At 39.4% G+C, this 16,652-nt stretch overlaps 2 protein-coding genes across 7 annotated transcripts; one reads left to right on the top strand and one right to left on the bottom strand.

Annotated features, from left to right (window-relative positions):
• The first annotated feature begins 1,250 nt into the window (after nt 1–1,250).
• On the top strand, nt 1,251–3,531 carry LOC103714170 (short-chain dehydrogenase TIC 32 B, chloroplastic-like). 4 transcript variants are annotated; one of them, XR_003386975.2, is made up of 8 exons: nt 1,251–1,629; nt 1,707–1,938; nt 2,040–2,119; nt 2,205–2,361; nt 2,444–2,525; nt 2,610–2,832; nt 2,933–3,297; nt 3,411–3,531. XR_003386975.2 is itself a non-coding variant. In XM_026807316.2 (8 exons), exons 1-8 carry the CDS (start codon nt 1,506–1,508, stop codon nt 3,122–3,124), a joined length of 1,002 nt encoding a protein of 333 aa, XP_026663117.1. In that variant the 5' UTR covers nt 1,251–1,505; the 3' UTR covers nt 3,125–3,531. The 4 variants fall into 4 exon arrangements, 3 of the variants coding, with proteins under 3 accessions (XP_026663117.1, XP_026663116.1, XP_008799560.1); XM_026807316.2 differs by having other exon boundaries at nt 2,610–2,697; nt 2,786–2,832; nt 2,933–3,531; XM_026807315.2 differs by having other exon boundaries at nt 2,933–3,531.
• A 2,168-nt stretch (nt 3,532–5,699) lies between these two features.
• Nucleotides 5,700–15,941, bottom strand: LOC103714168 (probable trehalase). Of its 3 annotated transcripts, XM_039121973.1 has the most exons (11): nt 15,275–15,940; nt 12,242–12,361; nt 10,499–10,614; nt 10,273–10,373; nt 10,068–10,177; nt 9,507–9,579; nt 8,253–8,420; nt 8,062–8,149; nt 7,249–7,360; nt 6,886–7,099; nt 5,700–6,188 (listed from the first exon to the last, which is right to left on the bottom strand). In XM_039121973.1, the coding sequence occupies exons 1-11, from the start codon at nt 15,889–15,891 to the stop codon at nt 6,102–6,104; spliced, it is 1,806 nt and encodes a 601-aa protein (XP_038977901.1). In that variant the 5' UTR covers nt 15,892–15,940; the 3' UTR covers nt 5,700–6,101. The 3 variants fall into 3 exon arrangements, with proteins under 3 accessions (XP_038977901.1, XP_038977904.1, XP_038977909.1); XM_039121976.1 differs by lacking the exon at nt 12,242–12,361 and having other exon boundaries at nt 15,275–15,941; XM_039121981.1 differs by lacking the exons at nt 10,068–10,177; nt 10,273–10,373; nt 10,499–10,614.
• Between the last annotated feature and the right edge of the window lie 711 nt (nt 15,942–16,652).

The following is a 16,652-nucleotide window of genomic DNA, read 5'->3' on the forward strand; positions in this document are numbered from 1 at the left end:
TGTCGGTAGCTTCACTTATTGATGTAAAGTTATTGATCACTCAAACTTGCTCTGCTCCAATCTAGCAAGCAGAGATGACAAAGAAAAAAAAGACTGGTGGGAGGTAAGCTCACCTCTGCCTCTCCACTAATGGAAAACAAAAGTTAGTAGGGTATAATTTTTAGTTGAATCAGAACCATCGCTGAGTTGGTAGGCCAGTCCAACCGCGGAAGAGCGCTCCAACCATCTTATCCACCTAACCAGTGTCTAGCGAGAAACATGGTGGCTGTGATGCACGTTGATTCCCCTACCCCACTTAAATTTATCTGATATCCTGAGGGCCAGCCGTAGGATTTTTATCCTCTCCTTGTGACTTTGGTTTGTCCACATTCCATCAGCAAGAGAAGATTCCAAGGACTGCCATCCAGGACTCATCGGTCCTAGCTACAAACATGGCTAAATGCCAGGCTAAATTACCAAGAGAACACGGCTAAATGCCAGGCTAAAGTCCAAAAGCCTCATATCTTCGGAAAAGAACAAAGAGATCGTCATGTCATGGGGAAGGATAACAAGGAGAGAGAGAGAGAGAGAGAGAGAGAGAGAGAGGGGCTTCTCGAGTGGAAATCTATGGTCCATGTATGTTTCTATCGTTCTATTACGTAAGTTGATCTATGATAAGAGGACTGGATTTGTCGAAAGGATGCTATCCCCTTCTCGACCCTTGCTTCCATCCCACAGGAGGTAGAGGGACCTTAGTCAAGAAGGTGGTGGACCAAGTATGGGCTCGTTTTATGGTGATGGTGGCGAATCCTTGTCGTCTCCTGATGGAGCCACCAGAAACGAGCCGTGGCATCCAATTCATTAGCTGATGATATATAGCCGGTGCATGCAATCATATAGGATAATGAAAGATTAGGGTCCATGCATGCAATTGTGCTTTTCTCTAGGCTTGCTTTTTAGGCCTAGTTTCAAAATGGTATTAGGATTTGGGGTACAAATAGGTTCTATCCTAGCTAGAGTCAAAAGGAGTAGGTTTAGTTGAGATATAAGCTTTAAATTTATGCCATTTGTTGGATTACCAAAAAATATTCGTCATGGAATTTTTATATGCTCCTAATGATGCTCTGGAGTTTTAAAATTTGAAATCCTGGATACAGTAATAGATTTGCTAAATTTTATACGGGTGGTCGATTTATTTCTGCACACATCCAACATACTGCCATCCCATTCCTCCGTTTAAAAGAAAGAAACTCTGCAACTACCTGCCTCACTTCTCTCTCACACACACATAGATTTAAGCTTTCTTAATCCCTCTGTCCTGTCTCCTCTTTGTCTCACATTAAATTCGTCCATGTCGCATTCGCTTTGACTATAAATTCCGGGCGGCGCCTTCCTTCTCACGCCTGACACCGCTTAGTTTGTTTGCCTTCTTCCTCGTACCCCCACCTCTCTTCCACTTGATTGTAACAGAGAAATTTATAGAGGAAACTAATCAAGAGGAGAAGAAAAAGGAAAGGAAGAAAGAAATGCTGGAGACGGTGCGGTACCTGATGGGCTCGGCCGGCGCCAGCGGGTTCGGATCCAAGTCAACGGCGGAGGAGGTCACCGGAACCTCCCCCGACCTCCGCTCCATCACCGCCATCATAACTGGTACCACCACTACTAGAAATAATTTTTTTGCTGGATCTCGATCTCGATCTAACGTCCTCTTCTTCTTCTCGCGTCAGGAGCGACGTCGGGGATTGGAGCGGAGACGGCGCGGGTGCTGGCGAAACGCGGGGCGAGGCTGGTCCTCCCCGCCCGGAACCTCAAGGCAGCCGAGGAGATCAAGGCCCGGATCGCCGCCGACTCCCCCGGATCCCACATCATCGTCCTCCCCCTCGACCTCAGCTCCCTCTCCTCCGTCCGTTCCTTCGCCTCCCGCTTCCTCTCCCTCCGCCTCCCCCTCCACCTCCTCATGTATCTATCGACCGTTGCGACTCCTCCCTTTTTTCTTTTTTTTTTTATCTCGACCGTTTTTTATACTCTTCAAACCTCTAAAATTTAAAGAATAATTACAGAAACAACGCGGGCAAATTTCCCCACGATCTCGCTATATCGGAGGACGGGATCGAGATGACCTTCGCCACCAACTACTTGGGTGAGCGAGAACAATAAAATTCTAGAAGCTTCCAACAAATTGACTTCGTTCTGATATGTTTTCCTGGAAATCAAATTTATTTTAGGTCACTTCCTGTTGACGAAGCTGCTCCTGGAAAAGATGGCGGAGACGGCGAGGGAGACGGGGATCCAAGGCCGGATCGTGAACGTGTCCTCCAGCATCCATGGCTGGTTCTCCGGCGACGTGATCCGTTACCTTGATCTCGTCACCCGCAGGAAAATGTGAGCAAGCGTCGCGATTCCATCAACTTATAATAATAATAATAACGCTAATCATTTTGATATGAAATTGTCTTCTCTCCAGACCGTACGATGCCACGCGAGTGTACGCGCTATCGAAGCTCGCTAACGTGCTCCACACCAGGGAGCTCGCCGAGCGGCTCAAGGTTTCCGAACCACCACCTCTCGTTTCGGTGTTCCGCATCACCATCTTATTAACGATTTTTCCGCTTGATTAATTACAATCGTAGGATATGGACGCGAACGTGACCGTGAATTGCGTCCATCCGGGAGTCGTGCGAACCGGGCTCACCCGAGACCGCGAGGGCTTCGTCACAGGTAATTACGCATGTAATAATGAAAGCAGGGAAGAAAAAAGACCGTGCGATCTGATCCCCGTGGCTCTTGATTTCTCTCTGGATGGCAGATCTGACCTTCTTCCTCGCATCCAAGCTCCTCAAGAAGATTCCCCAGGCGAGAAGGAACGACCGGCTTTATTTATACGCTAAAAAGAATCTTTTAATAGAAATTGGTATCTAGATAAGATAACATTTTGCGTTCTGGTGCACCGCAGGCGGCGGCGACGACGTGCTACGTGGCGACGCACCCGAGTGTGGCGGGCGTGTCGGGGAAGTACTTCGTGGACTGCAACGAGGCGTCGCCATCGTCGCTGGCCGCCAACCGGCAAGAGTCCGCGCGGCTGTGGCGCGTGTCGGAGGCCCTGGCCGCCGAGAGGCCGCAGCCGGCCGGACGGGACGTGACGTAGGGTGACCGATAAACAGTTTTCTAGGAAGAAAATGACAAGGAAAATAAAAAGGAAAAGGGAGTCGAGTACACACAGTTGTTTAATGCGCCGATTGGCTTCGGAAGAGAAAGGGGGCTTCTGCGGACGCCCTTTTGGTACGGAGGAGTGGCAGGCTTTATAGGGATTTAGGACCCGTACGTGCTGTAAAAATTAGACACTAGCAGTATATTATGTTGTCATTATTATACATAAATATAAACCATGGGAGCTTATGTGACACAGATATTATATTGTGTGTTATATTTAGGTATATATTTCATTGGGCGAAGAGATGGGTGGATCGTTCCTACCACGTGCACAAAAGAGAAATTTGCCTCGGGGAACAATATTTATGTTCAAATAAAATTGAAATTGCGGATCTAAGTGAAGCACTCGTTTAGAGAGGTCAATAAGACCGCATATTGAATGGCCTCTTTTATTGCCAACCACTCGGTGGACCACTTTTGAATGGAAGAGACGCTGTGCACTCCATGATGTACTACTGCTTTTTGATTTTCTTGGTTGTATCCGTGCATGTTATGTATGATACTCTTATTTTTAGTGCAAAAAAAAATTACTGATATATTTAATAGTTTTTGCTCTTTTTTGTATTTTTTTATTAAACAAGGCAGGTAGGTTAAATACGGGAGGAACTATTTTTATTGGGCTTTAGTGGATTCCAAAGAACATTAACCAATTATTGCACAAGATCATTCAAATCTTGTCGAGCTGTTTGACCAAGGTACCAATCTGGGAACATATGACTGGCTAAAGATAATGGAAGGGTTTTTTTTTTTTTGCATATGATCGCTCCTATTACAGGTTAATTGTAAAAAATATTCTTTTTTATATGTTTGCAAATCAAGACCATATTTGTTATAGAAATTTGTCAATAAAATCCTATATTAACTTTCCATTGGTCATGACAAAAACATATATCATGATTCTTCTCATCCGTTCTCTCATTCAGATTTTTAGAGATTCTAGCTCCTCAATCCTGGGTGTCTCCAAATTCAACATAGAGATCTCAATTGTATAGCGATGAATATATTGAATTCAATGTTGATGGTGTCGGGAAGCACAACCTCTCCTAGGTGCTCTAACAGATCAATTAAGGGGAGAAATGGGTAGGAAAAGAAAATAATATAATAAATATTCCATGATGATTGTTAGGAAGTTAACTTCGATATTTTTTTTGGATAAAAGACATTTTGATCCGCAAATATATAAAAAAGCAGTCATCTTCTGCAACTAACATAAAAAAGAAGGCATAATACACATCAAATGCTAGTTTGAATTTTAAGACGAGTGTTAATTGCTACCCATCATACTGTTAAGTTTATTAGAATGAGAATGCATATCATGGACTAACATATTCGCATACAAAGAATCTAATTATGTCGTTATCCTTCTACACGATCATCTTTTCTTGAGATGCAGCCTTTCGAATCGTTTGTATACCAAGATTTAGCTAACATCAACCAAAATGATCTTAGTTATTCAATCCCTTTAAATAGTTCATTTAGTCTCCATTTATCGTAGTAGCACCCTCAAGTGGGAGAATTTCACATGTTTGTATTTCTCGACATCTTTCCTTATTTTAATTACTTTATTGGAGGAATCTAATAATAATTTTTCGGCCATGTTTATAATTATATTCTAATAGATAGCATAAGGCATCATTTACATTTTGTATAGGTATTAGCTTATTTTCAACTCACGTACATGCACTCCAACCACCGGACAGACCGTTGCTTGCCCCGCTGCCGTCAAGTCATGGTTGCTTTGTTGTCAACCATTTAGAACAGAAAAGTATAAGTTGGGCAAGGGCATGCATTTCTGAGAAGACACAAAGTTATGTGAATACTATATTGTATAAAGAGAGGACCTAGTCTTGCTTCTCGTCATAGTAGTGAGGCCTTAATCCGTTGGACCTTTAGAAAAACTTAGTGGAATATCAAGCTGTTCCACCCTATTACTTCTAATTGATCCATTTCAATTTGTCACCTTAGTACCCTAATCACTTTGTGGACTTTTTCTACAAATTCCTAAATAGAGTGTGGCAATACTTAAATGTTTAACCTACTAAACTTATTTCAGCCTGTTATAGGTCGAGGTAGATTACATGTTTAATAAAATATTCAGATTCGGATCTGTAATTTGACCCATTTAATAAATAAATCAAATTTAGGTTCACAAATTTTCGATCTATTATGTATCCCATCCGATCTATATATTGTCTGGCCTAGACGGTTGTCACCCCAATTTCTAATTACCAATGGTGCTGAATGCCTCTTTTCCGAGCATATCTAGAAAATGCTTCTGCCCCTAAAAATTAAGGTCTCTCTGTTGGACTAGACTGAACAGGCACAGCCTCTACCGGAAGACACGAAGATATTTAGGAGGATGCACACAGTGGGGGCTCATTCAAACTCATGACCACCTCTTCATGAGGTGCAAGTTCATTAATCTCCCTTTTATGCATTCTCTCTTTTCTTTACCAAATTGGGTGCTGACCTCCCTTTCCCTGAAGAAAGAAAATAAAAAGAAAAAGACGTCACCACTGAAGCATTCAATTGATGCAGCTTATGGAATGCTCAGTCATCAGAAGCACAAGAGCAACTTCATAAGATGTTACTGAAAAAATTCAGCTTATACAAACTATTGGATATGTTGTCCTATAGATATAAAGATAACACAGACAACCTGTAAAATTTTCCTCTACAAATTACTAATGTTATGCTTTGCTTCAATTGGGACTCCCCTTCAATCTCTTGTCTTGACATCGGACTGCCTCCTATCCAAATTTGTTCTCATCCCTTGCTGATGCTTTTTCCCTTCTCTCTCTCTCTCTTTCTTGAGGAAACCCTGCCGATGAATTTAATGGCAGCTCTGTATATAACTTGCATTACCTTGAATTTGCTCAAATATACTAAGCTGCCACACAGTTTCTTCTCTCTTACTGGCACTCTATTTCCCTGTCACGAGGCCACCCAAACTCTTCCAAAAACGCCAGCACCACACCATTTGACCAACCAAAACCAGTCTGCACCAAGACAAAAAACAAATAACTGCGATCAGTAGCACAGGAATGTATACAACTTATCCAATAACACAGGAAGCACAAAACAAGGAGTATTTTAGTAGAGTAAAACATGGCAATGAACCCAATAAAAAAAAAGAGATGACGGATCCTATAGCAGATACTTATTAGATCTGTCTTATTGGAATCCTTGGAAAAATGCCAGCAAGGAATTACAATCATAGGCCTCCTGATAAGATATACAACTACTGGAGCTGGGGATTCAATGGGACATCCTCCAGTGCTGGTATTAAGATACTTATTATACCCAAAAGGGCATGCTGCAACATTTCAGCAGAAGGAATTGAAAGATACTTTCACAAGGTACATGAACCTTAAACTATATTTCACTATAAGAGAAATAAAATTCTTTTCATGTGTGTTACACAGTAAAATGTCTTGTTTCTTAATGTCGAAGTTGGAGGCCTGAGATAGGTACAACAGTGTCACTCTTGCCAATGAGAGAGGTGCTAATCATAGTTCAAGGATCAGAAAGAAAAAAGGAAGGCATAGGAAAACTAGAAAGAAGGTAATTTGAGGAATGTTTATAGAAAATGTGGCCCTTGATGTGAATCAATGTCACTGCAAGGTTGTAAACAATCACTACTGCATCAAATTGTTGTATGTGGTCACTTGTGCAAGAGTATGAGTATAACCTTACCTGAGGTTTGTACTCGCCGCCACCTCCAATCTTTCCACAGGCTTCTACATCATATTTTTCATGCATTGCACCAGTTTTCATATAAGCAGCATAATTTGTTCTGATCCACCTTATAGCAATATCCTCGGCCACAGACTTTGCTTCTTTTGAACCAGACTTTGTCAATCCTTCCACAATCATATGTTGTAAGGGTGCCCAACCATTTGGAAAATCCCTGCTCAACAGAATCAACAATCATTTACTCTCTTTTTTTATAACAAAAAGTAAGAAAATTAAGATATCCGATCTGTTCACTATTTCTTCCGTATATCATGATCACTTCAGATAATTCAACAACCAGATAACTGCATTACAACAACCTACCATTGTTCCCCAGTATTTGACAATGAAGTTGCAATACCAGCAACATGAAGTAGACCCGAGCTTTGGAGGCTTTTCAGCACTTTCTCTACCATTGTCCCATCTTTACATAAATCTGATTACAAATTTTACAAGGATTGAATCAGCATTAATTTGGAATGCATGTTGGAAGCTTAGAAGAGCTAATTCTTAACAACCATGGCATGGATTTCATGGTTCTTAAGATATGAGATTTCTTGCCAAAACACATTAAGATACACTTAAATATGTCCTCAGCATATGCATGGGTATATTGTTCTTAATTCTGTTTGATCGATTAATCACTTTCTCCAACATATTATGGTGTAAAGCCAGAATTATTAAAATAACACATTTTGACTATGAATCACAATTGGGACAAACTCCACCAGAAAAGCTTGCCCCGACTAATAAACTGTGTAACCATATATAATTATAATGGGAGAGTCATTTGGTCAAACTACCAGGTATTTTATTTGCTGAACCGAATAGTCAGATACAGAAGAGAAAATAAAAATGTTAGAATCTAAATCTCATTTTTATTGAATGCAATAAAAGTTAGTCAAAATTCCAAAAGCAGCTGTTCTTCTCTGGAATATCTAAAATGTTTGTCCTAAAGCATATTACAAGCACAAGCAGCAAATCAGAGGTTTAGATTGCATCTTAAAACAAGTTGTTTGAAACAATCTTAGTTGTACTGAGCCATTTCAGGAAAATGCATATCATGCGAGTTAGCATAAAAGATGTTCTTTCAATAAAAGCCAAAAACTTGTGCATCATAGAAAGACGATGACAAACCTGTGTTGTATGTCTCAATCCACAAAGGAATGAAGTTGGATGCAAAAATATTACGGTTCTGATAGTGAGCTTCCCACTGGTAAACTTCCTGGATGTATGAGAGGAAAAATAAATATATTGCCAACTGAAGTATATTAATATCTGTAGCATGTTACAGGAGGTAAGATTTACTCTGATATTTAATTACTCACCTCACAGTTGCTCTTACTGATAAGCCAGTAGTCAAGCCATTGTTCCATTTCTGAGTTCCAGAAAATGGATCTTATTGCTGCCTGTCGTGCTTTTGAAGCTGCCAAGAATTTCTCTGAGGTTGAATTATCCCCAATGAGTTTCGCAAAGAAGGCAATGTCAAGTTCCATCTGTTCCAAATAACTACCATATGGATTTAGATGTTCTTTAAGAATAAGGATTACACTACTGGTTCCAAAAACACACTTATACTTATACATACACAATTACACACCAGCGAACTGAACTCCATGTTTGAGGGATCAACCTAGTAGGCATCTTATAATAGAAATAAGATCTTCAGAGTATATTTTAGCATATCTAACATTTTTTTTTTAACCAATTCAGTTGGCATTCCAGCATAGAACACTTGTATTGCACACTCCAACATAATTACAGGAAAATATCTGGCAATGTAAGTTCTATAACCTGAAAAAAAAAAAAGGTTTGAAATGTGCATAAGGCCCTAGGGAACACCAAAGAGTTTATTTAAAAGCAAAGTCCAACAAGGATGTGCACAAGAGGAAACTAATTAGAACAACAAAAATTTGTTGCCTGAAGTTTATTTCACACTATTTCATGCATTTGCAACTACTCATCTCCCATTGTCATTCTTGTGTGGCTCCGAATTTTCAATGCACAGTATGATAGTTGTGTTCAACAAATTTAATATCAGAGATAATGCACAAATATCTTTATTCTGGGAATTTTTTCAATCATTCTTACGCAAAGTTGTGGCTTTTCCCATATAGTGACAAGAATGCCCCTTTATCAATACAGTAGTTTAAAAGAGAAATTTGAAAGAATAATAAGACTAATGTATAACGCTGAAGCAAAAAATAATATATTAAGCCTGATATATATTGTTGACCTACTCGCTAACTGGTCAAGATTTTAGAGTCATGCAGTCAGTCTTTTCTTTTTTTTTTTCTCTTTTTTGTTTTGTTGTTGTGGTTGGGGAGAGGTAGCTTGTTAAGCATGATTTATATTATAGACCTATTCTCTAACAGCTTAAGCTTTTGGGCCAAGCATTTAGATAAAATAATTATCGTATTTTGCATTGATTAAACTAATATTTTTGCTAACATCAGACATCGCAATGCAAGAATAAGATTATAAAATACTAGGCTTAGAAAATTAATAGGAAACTATTAAACCAAAGTATCTAACCATTCGACAATAAAAAAAAAAAAAATCAGATATCCTCCATACAGCACCTTGTATATGAATGCGTTCAGGTCCACAGGTATGATTGATGTTGTTGCTAATGTTGTGAGGTCAGATGAATTACTGCAATAGACAGGCAACACCATTAGCAATGAACAGTTGAAGCTAAAATATAAAAAACAATCTCTGAATCATCAGCATGACTTAGAATAGAATAAGAATATCTATATAATTCTAGGTAAACCAAGGCTTGCCCCAGTGGTTGCACATCTCCATAAGCAACTAGAGGTTCTGCTTTCGATTCTTGGATATTACATCCCATAAATCTAGACCTGGGTAACTATAATGCCAGTGGGTTTCCCACCCTTTTTCTCTCTCAAAGAAAATTTATTGTAGAACTTGGATGCACAAATTTAGCTTAAACAGGTAAAACCAAAGAGAATGAAGATTGTCGAGATATATAAGAAAAAATCCATTGCGAGACCATGGTTAATACAATATCAAACCACTAAATAATACAGAATAATACATGATGTGGTCTATTTTAAAATCAAATCAATATAAAGCATACTGCAATTTCAGAATGCTATGCAACAGCAGAGTAATACAACCTCATCCAGCGAGAACTGAAGTCCCATCCAGATTCAGCTGTTGAAGCAACTTGGCGGTAAAAATTTTCTTTCTGAGAAGCACTTGTAAGATTAGAAGCTGATTCCTCGTCCTACAAGAGGGTAATTAAGAAGTCTTTGATCTTAAATATGGCTTTTCATTTTTTGTTATCAAATGCATATAGTCAAAATGGACAGGGTTACACACAATTGTTGCACTTTCTGGCCTGGGTTTGTTCCACATTGCATAATAGTGACTAACAGAATGTTTGCATCCTTGAAGATCTTGAATGATTACTTTGTGGATATCTGTAGCATTGTTTCATGAATGGAAAAAGGATAAATGCAAAGCAAAAAGGATCCAATTCATCATCAGAACAAAATAACAAAGCAAATAAAGCCAAGCATATTAAAGTGCACCAAACAAAATAAACCTGAATTCCAAAAGCTATGCTCTTTCAGCAATGAAGGGAGTGATTTCTTCACAAATGCCAAATCACCAGTTCTCATGTATATTTCAAATACCATTGAACTAAGAAGTGGAGGTTGGCTGCAGAAAATTCCACCAAGTTAAATTTCAGTTAAGAGGCTGCAGTCATAAATATTTAAGGGTATCTACAAGTATATGTTCCATATAGAAATGCCTGCGACCATATAACATCACCAACTAGGTGAAACTTACATCAAGATGGTAAATTGTCATACTATTCAAGAAGTAAAACATGGGTCCATTTGGTGCTGCCCTGGATCTATATATTTCCTAGTAGAAAAGTGCCACAGCACGGCATGCAACTGAATTTACAGAATGATGGACTTTCATAGGCTTCTGAAACTTCTGTCATTAACAAATGTAGAAAAATTATTTTTAATTAGGATGTATAAATTTTACAGAATTATGGACTATCATATAATTCTCAAACTTCTCTCAGTAACAAATGTAGAGAAAGTCATTTTAATTCCGATGTAAGAATTGCTAACTAAAGGAAAGTGTGAAATAAAATGAAAAGCCTCTAAATATAATTTCACCAAGCTACATGTTCCATCAATACAGTGGGATCACCAAACCAACACCAATTCACCTAAATACTGCCTGCACACATCACTGCAGTTGTATTATTCATCTTTTTCTTTTTGGTCCACTATCATTCATAAATACCCAAATTTCTATTTCAAGAAAGATGGGAAGAGCATGCATATTCAAAGGCTTAACACTTAACTTATAAATGCCACTTTGATCCACAAAACTTGTAATCCAAAATAATACCTCTCCATGTCAGATGTAAATTAGCACATCAAGGCGTCTGAGAAAAGGGTGTACAACTTAGTTGAAGGCTAGAAACTTGTTCAGGAATGTCCAGAGCAGACATTCTAATCTCATAGGGCTAGATGTGTATCTGGAGTACAGAGCTTGGGAGTGGACCAGGAAATGTAGAATGGATTTGTATTATAAAGGTGTACTAGGGAGCATGGGATAGAAGATTCTCAACTTTTGCTTGGAAGTAGATATGTTCCACAAGTATGTGACTTTCTACAGTTGGTTCTAGTGAGACAGTAGCATGGACATCGCCCTGAAGTTCATCCATTATGTAAACGAACACCTGGGGACTATCCCAAAGCTGTAGATACTAGAAGAAAAGTTCTAGATGTTATATGATATGGAACAAAATTAAGACAAGCCAAGGCTATATGAAATGGAATGAAATTATGCATGCTTAAGAATATGTTGATGTACTGTAACAAATTTTCAGAATAAATTGTTGAAGGAAAGAAAACAAAACTTGAATATGATTTGGAATTATGGTGTTTTTTACTAGAAGAGATGCAAGAAATGTTTATGAATTGTCTAACAGTAAATGGCCATTAGAAAAGAAAATGATGGGGAAACGTCTAATTTCTCACGCCCCACCAGGTATCACAGTCTCCCACATAACAATCACGCCCATATTAGAAGTTCTTGATCTCTGTTGTTAACTTACATGCTACTATGGGTGTACTAAAGTCACTGCAACATTATAGCAAATATAAATGAGTAAGACTAAATCAATGTTAACAAAAAATAAACATACTAGCAACAGAATGCAGTTAGATAGGAAACTTTGCATTAAATTCTCAGTAGGTTTTGCATAAGTGACTTATGAAGCAACGAGAGCAACATGAATATGTAAAGAGTTCGTCACCTTCGATTACTATAGTACGTCCTCGCACCATTCAGCACATAGCCATAAATTTCAATGAGCGAAATTAGATTATTCACTATGGACTTTGCAGTATCATACATTTTGCTTGCTAGCAAGCCCCTGCATGATGAGACATTTACTTTAAATAAACAAATAATTTATACATGTCATACAGACTTGATGGAAAGAACAAAAAAAACCATTACTCATAACATAATTAAGTACATATGCCACTAAAAGTGAATACTAGTGATTAGTGTTTCAGAAAGGTAATTGGGCCATGGAGTTGGGTATGGTTAAAAAAAGGTAATTTCGATTATCTTGACCTCAGCGGCAAAGTAAGCTACTGGTGATTAACTTGACTTCGAAGTAGACAGGGCCAAGAGTGGCAAGGGCGGCGGCGTGGAGACGCTGGAGGAAGGAGAGGAGTAGAGAGCTTCGCAGGGTGGAAGCCAGCATCTTGGCCAGCGAGGAGAAGAGCAAGAGAGATGAGGAAGAGATAGAGGATTGGGATTAGGGTATTGTGACTGCGAGAGCGCCATTTTCGGGTGGGGATTCCCGTTTTCGTGCTTGCAGAAATGGCTCCATTTGGGCGGGTAAAACGGAAGAGAGGCGTTGTGGTCACCGAAGATGAGAGTAAGGAAACCATAAAACGAGCGTTCTGATAGGGCTGTGGCACTTCGTCGTGTTGGATGAAAGGGTTTCTTAAGCTCAACTCGAGCTTAGCGGAAAGTGTCTGAGTTTGGTTATCTTATGATAAACAAGTTCAGGCAATCTATCATTGAGTTGGGCCTGACCTGAAACTTATGCTTATGAGCTCGAAGCATTTGGCCTCGCTGGTTTATGAGTCAAGCCTCAAAATGGGACCTAAGCATGACTTAATTTCTAATTACATAAGCTCATGTATTATACAAGTCAGCCCTTAATTGTCCACGAACAGCTTGGTTTATTTGTAACCCTATGTAGTAATAAAATAAATCTGAGTATATTTGAAATAAATTTTGTTGAAGATAAATATTACTAAATTTAGAAAATCAAAACTTTGTATGACAAAATAAATAAAAAAGACATGTCAATGCCCTAAGCTCCTGCTATTATGGTGTCTAGAGAGGATTATATGTACATAGCCTTAGCCCTATATATAAAGAGAATATTTCCATATTTGTAATGACAAAACAATCTAAATAAAATTCGAAGAAAATAATTTATAAGTAAAAAAGTAGAAACTAGAAGAACCTAGATGGATGCACACTAGGCATTTCCTAAGAGCATTATTACTCGTCTCGTGCAGAGTATATAGTTCTAATCCCCTCAAGGTACAACCAATCTCGACTTAGCTGGCTTCTTTCTAATGCATCACAAGTATGTGGAAGGTTTAATCCAGTCGGGTTCTTCAGTTGCCCAAAATCAATACTTTAACGTAATATAAAATATAAAAAATAATAATAATAGAAATAGTGAAAAAAAGTAGGTGAGTAAAAAGAGAAAATAGAGTAGAAGATGGCTATCGCAGGAGCCTAGACCATAGCCTTTGTACAAAGGCTAGTCATGTAATAGCTCAAATAACTTCTTGTTGGATTGTATGCCTCCTTGAATGGCTAATCTAGCTATAGAGACCTTTCCAACAGAAGGCAAAACAAATCATGCAAAATCTAATTTAAACTTTGAAATAATTTTGAAATACAACAAAATGTGCTCGTGACCCATGCACATCGCATGGCCAGCCAAGCCGAGCCGAGTGAGCTGTGAGCAGCCCAAAAGTCCATACATCCAACTAAAATTTATTAGTTGGAGAAGTATCAAATGTAACTCTACTTCCATTAATTTTTCAATATGAGACTAAAATTTATTGAACCAGTAAGAAGTAAATGCTCTAATGGCTGAACTTTCCCAACCAAAAATCAAAAAAAAATATTTAAATGACTAAATATTATCTAAACAGATTTATATATAAATGCAAACCGATGATTTTGGATAGGTGGGAGAGTTCATTACTATAGTTTTAATTAGAAAACTAGAAGTAAATTGCATCTAGAAATTTCCCTCTCCATGGAGCCTGTCCGGAGGAGACTTGACCCAAGCAGATTACTGCAATTTCCAGCCTTGATTAGATGATGCCAAGCTATATATTAGTGCAATGGTAAGGATAAACCACCTTTTTGATAATTCAAACTATTTAAACAAATTAATTGTATATTGTCATATCCAGTAAAATCTTCTCTATGATGGATCTAAGGTCATCTTCTGTATTTCTTCATTTCGTCGTCCTCCATTACCTTTCACCAAGGAGATATCAACTCCACTGGAACGTGAAAAGGCAAAACAGCTTTTGTTATGAGGCCACAGTTAGAGAAACCTGGTACACTGCAAAATGTGGATCCAAAGAACGACGCCTAATAAGCAAGATATGTTGCTTTTGAAAGAGCACAGATCCTCTTGTATCCAATTTTTTTTTAAAAAAAAAGCATGGATCCCTATGGATGGCACCGCAAGATACCATGCTGTGAACGGCTGCTATCAAAAAACGGGTAGCTGTCAAACCAAATAATCTATAAATATATACCATATTTATTATATATAGTATCATATTGTTTGATAGCCGTCCATCTTTTGATGGCGGCACCATCTCTCCATGGATGAACAGCTCCGCAATAGATGGCCATCAAACTAAATAATCTACGAACATGTACCATCTTATTATATACAGTGCCATATTATTTGATAGCCACCCATCTGCTCTCCATGGATGCACAGCACGCGTACTGCAGAGGATCCCGATCGCTTTTGAAAATACCTCTATGTTGAATTTGACGTATCAAAGTAAGAGGTGGCATCAATATATCCGTATATTGTAAATTAAATAATATACGACCCTATTTTCCATCAGGAAACCATTAACATGTAACGCTCATCATCGACAACAACAAGGGAGACAAAATACCAACTCAAGAATCATCCAAAAATTCTAATTTTCAAGCAAAATTCGAAAAGAACAGAACTCAAAATAGAACCAGAGTTATAAGATCAAGCTACCTTATACTCCAGTAGGAATCCCAGTAATAAACCTCTCTAAATCGGGAGCCCGGCACCACCCCGGGCCAGGGCAACGGCAGCAACGTGTGCTGCTCCGGCCTCTCCCTCACCTCATCCGACACCCTTCGGCTCAAATTCTTCCACAGCGAGTGCACCTCCAGCGCCCAGGCCCGCACCTTCGGGTTCTCCACCTTCGGCAAGAACCCCTCCGGCTCCACCACGAAATCCGACGGTTCCGCATGCACCAAATCCGACCCGGCCTCTCCAAAATAGTCTCCTAGAAATCTCTCCAAGTTCGAGACCGGGATCACACCGCCCGGCCGCGGGAGCCTCGCGAAGGCCTCTTCGGTGGCGGCGAGGTCGGTCTTGAATGGAACGTCGACGTAGAGCTTGGGGTCGAAGCCGTCGGGGCCGAGGGTCGCGAAAGCGGCGGACTGGAGGCGCTGGAGGAAGGACAGGAGCGGCGTCGTGGGCTTCACGGGGGCGGAGGCGTCGCCGCAAGGGGCAGCGGAGACCGACATCGCGAACGAGGGGAATAACAGGAGGGGGAGCAAGAGGAGCAGGGAACTCGAGACTTTAGTATTGGAGGCGTGCTCCGGCGTTGTGGGGCGCACCATTTCACCGGAGGTATTTGCGGGTTTGGACCGTGAATTCCAATTCCAATCTGCGCTTCCCGTGGGTGCGGGCCAATTGGTTTTAAGGTGCGAGATGCCGCTCAAAATCAGAGGGATGGATGGCCAGGATGGGCTGATAGCGAAGCTGCACTGTTTTGTTGGACGGCAGAAGTATTGTATTAAAAAAAAAACACAATCAGACATATGGCGCATAGTCAGAATTATTAGTTAGTTATTTATTTTTGATACTGATGAACATCTAAAATTTTATAATTGGGCAAATTAGTTTTTTTATTTATAGTGGTTTCATTGGATTAAATTGACTATCAATTGTTATTTTAAATTTCTAAAATTATGTGAATATTGTTCATCTTAAGTCTCGCAGGATTTCTAAGCATCGTTCTAAGGTTCATGTAGCCTTGCCATGTGATCAACCTAAGTGTTAGGGTCGAGACGTGACATAAGTGATATCAGAAGCCAGATTTCAATCGGGCCCACCATGCTTTTACTGCACCTAAGAAAGATATCCGACTAACGGACTAAGAACCCTCGATGCTTAGATCAGATAGGGTTTTGAGAGGAAACAAGAGAGATAAAAGAGAGATTGAAGTATGAAAGTATGGCATTCAAATTTTCTCATACCTAGAAGATCTCCGTGCTTGATATTTATAGAGGAGAAAGTATGAATGAATCTACATAGTTAGGATCATGCAATTTTACGAACAAGCAATTGAGCTCTTTTCTTATCTACTGATATTCAGGAC

The sequence above is a fragment of the Phoenix dactylifera genome, chromosome 2 (assembly GCF_009389715.1).
Source record: "Phoenix dactylifera cultivar Barhee BC4 chromosome 2, palm_55x_up_171113_PBpolish2nd_filt_p, whole genome shotgun sequence".
Taxonomy (NCBI): Eukaryota; Viridiplantae; Streptophyta; class Magnoliopsida; order Arecales; family Arecaceae; genus Phoenix; species Phoenix dactylifera.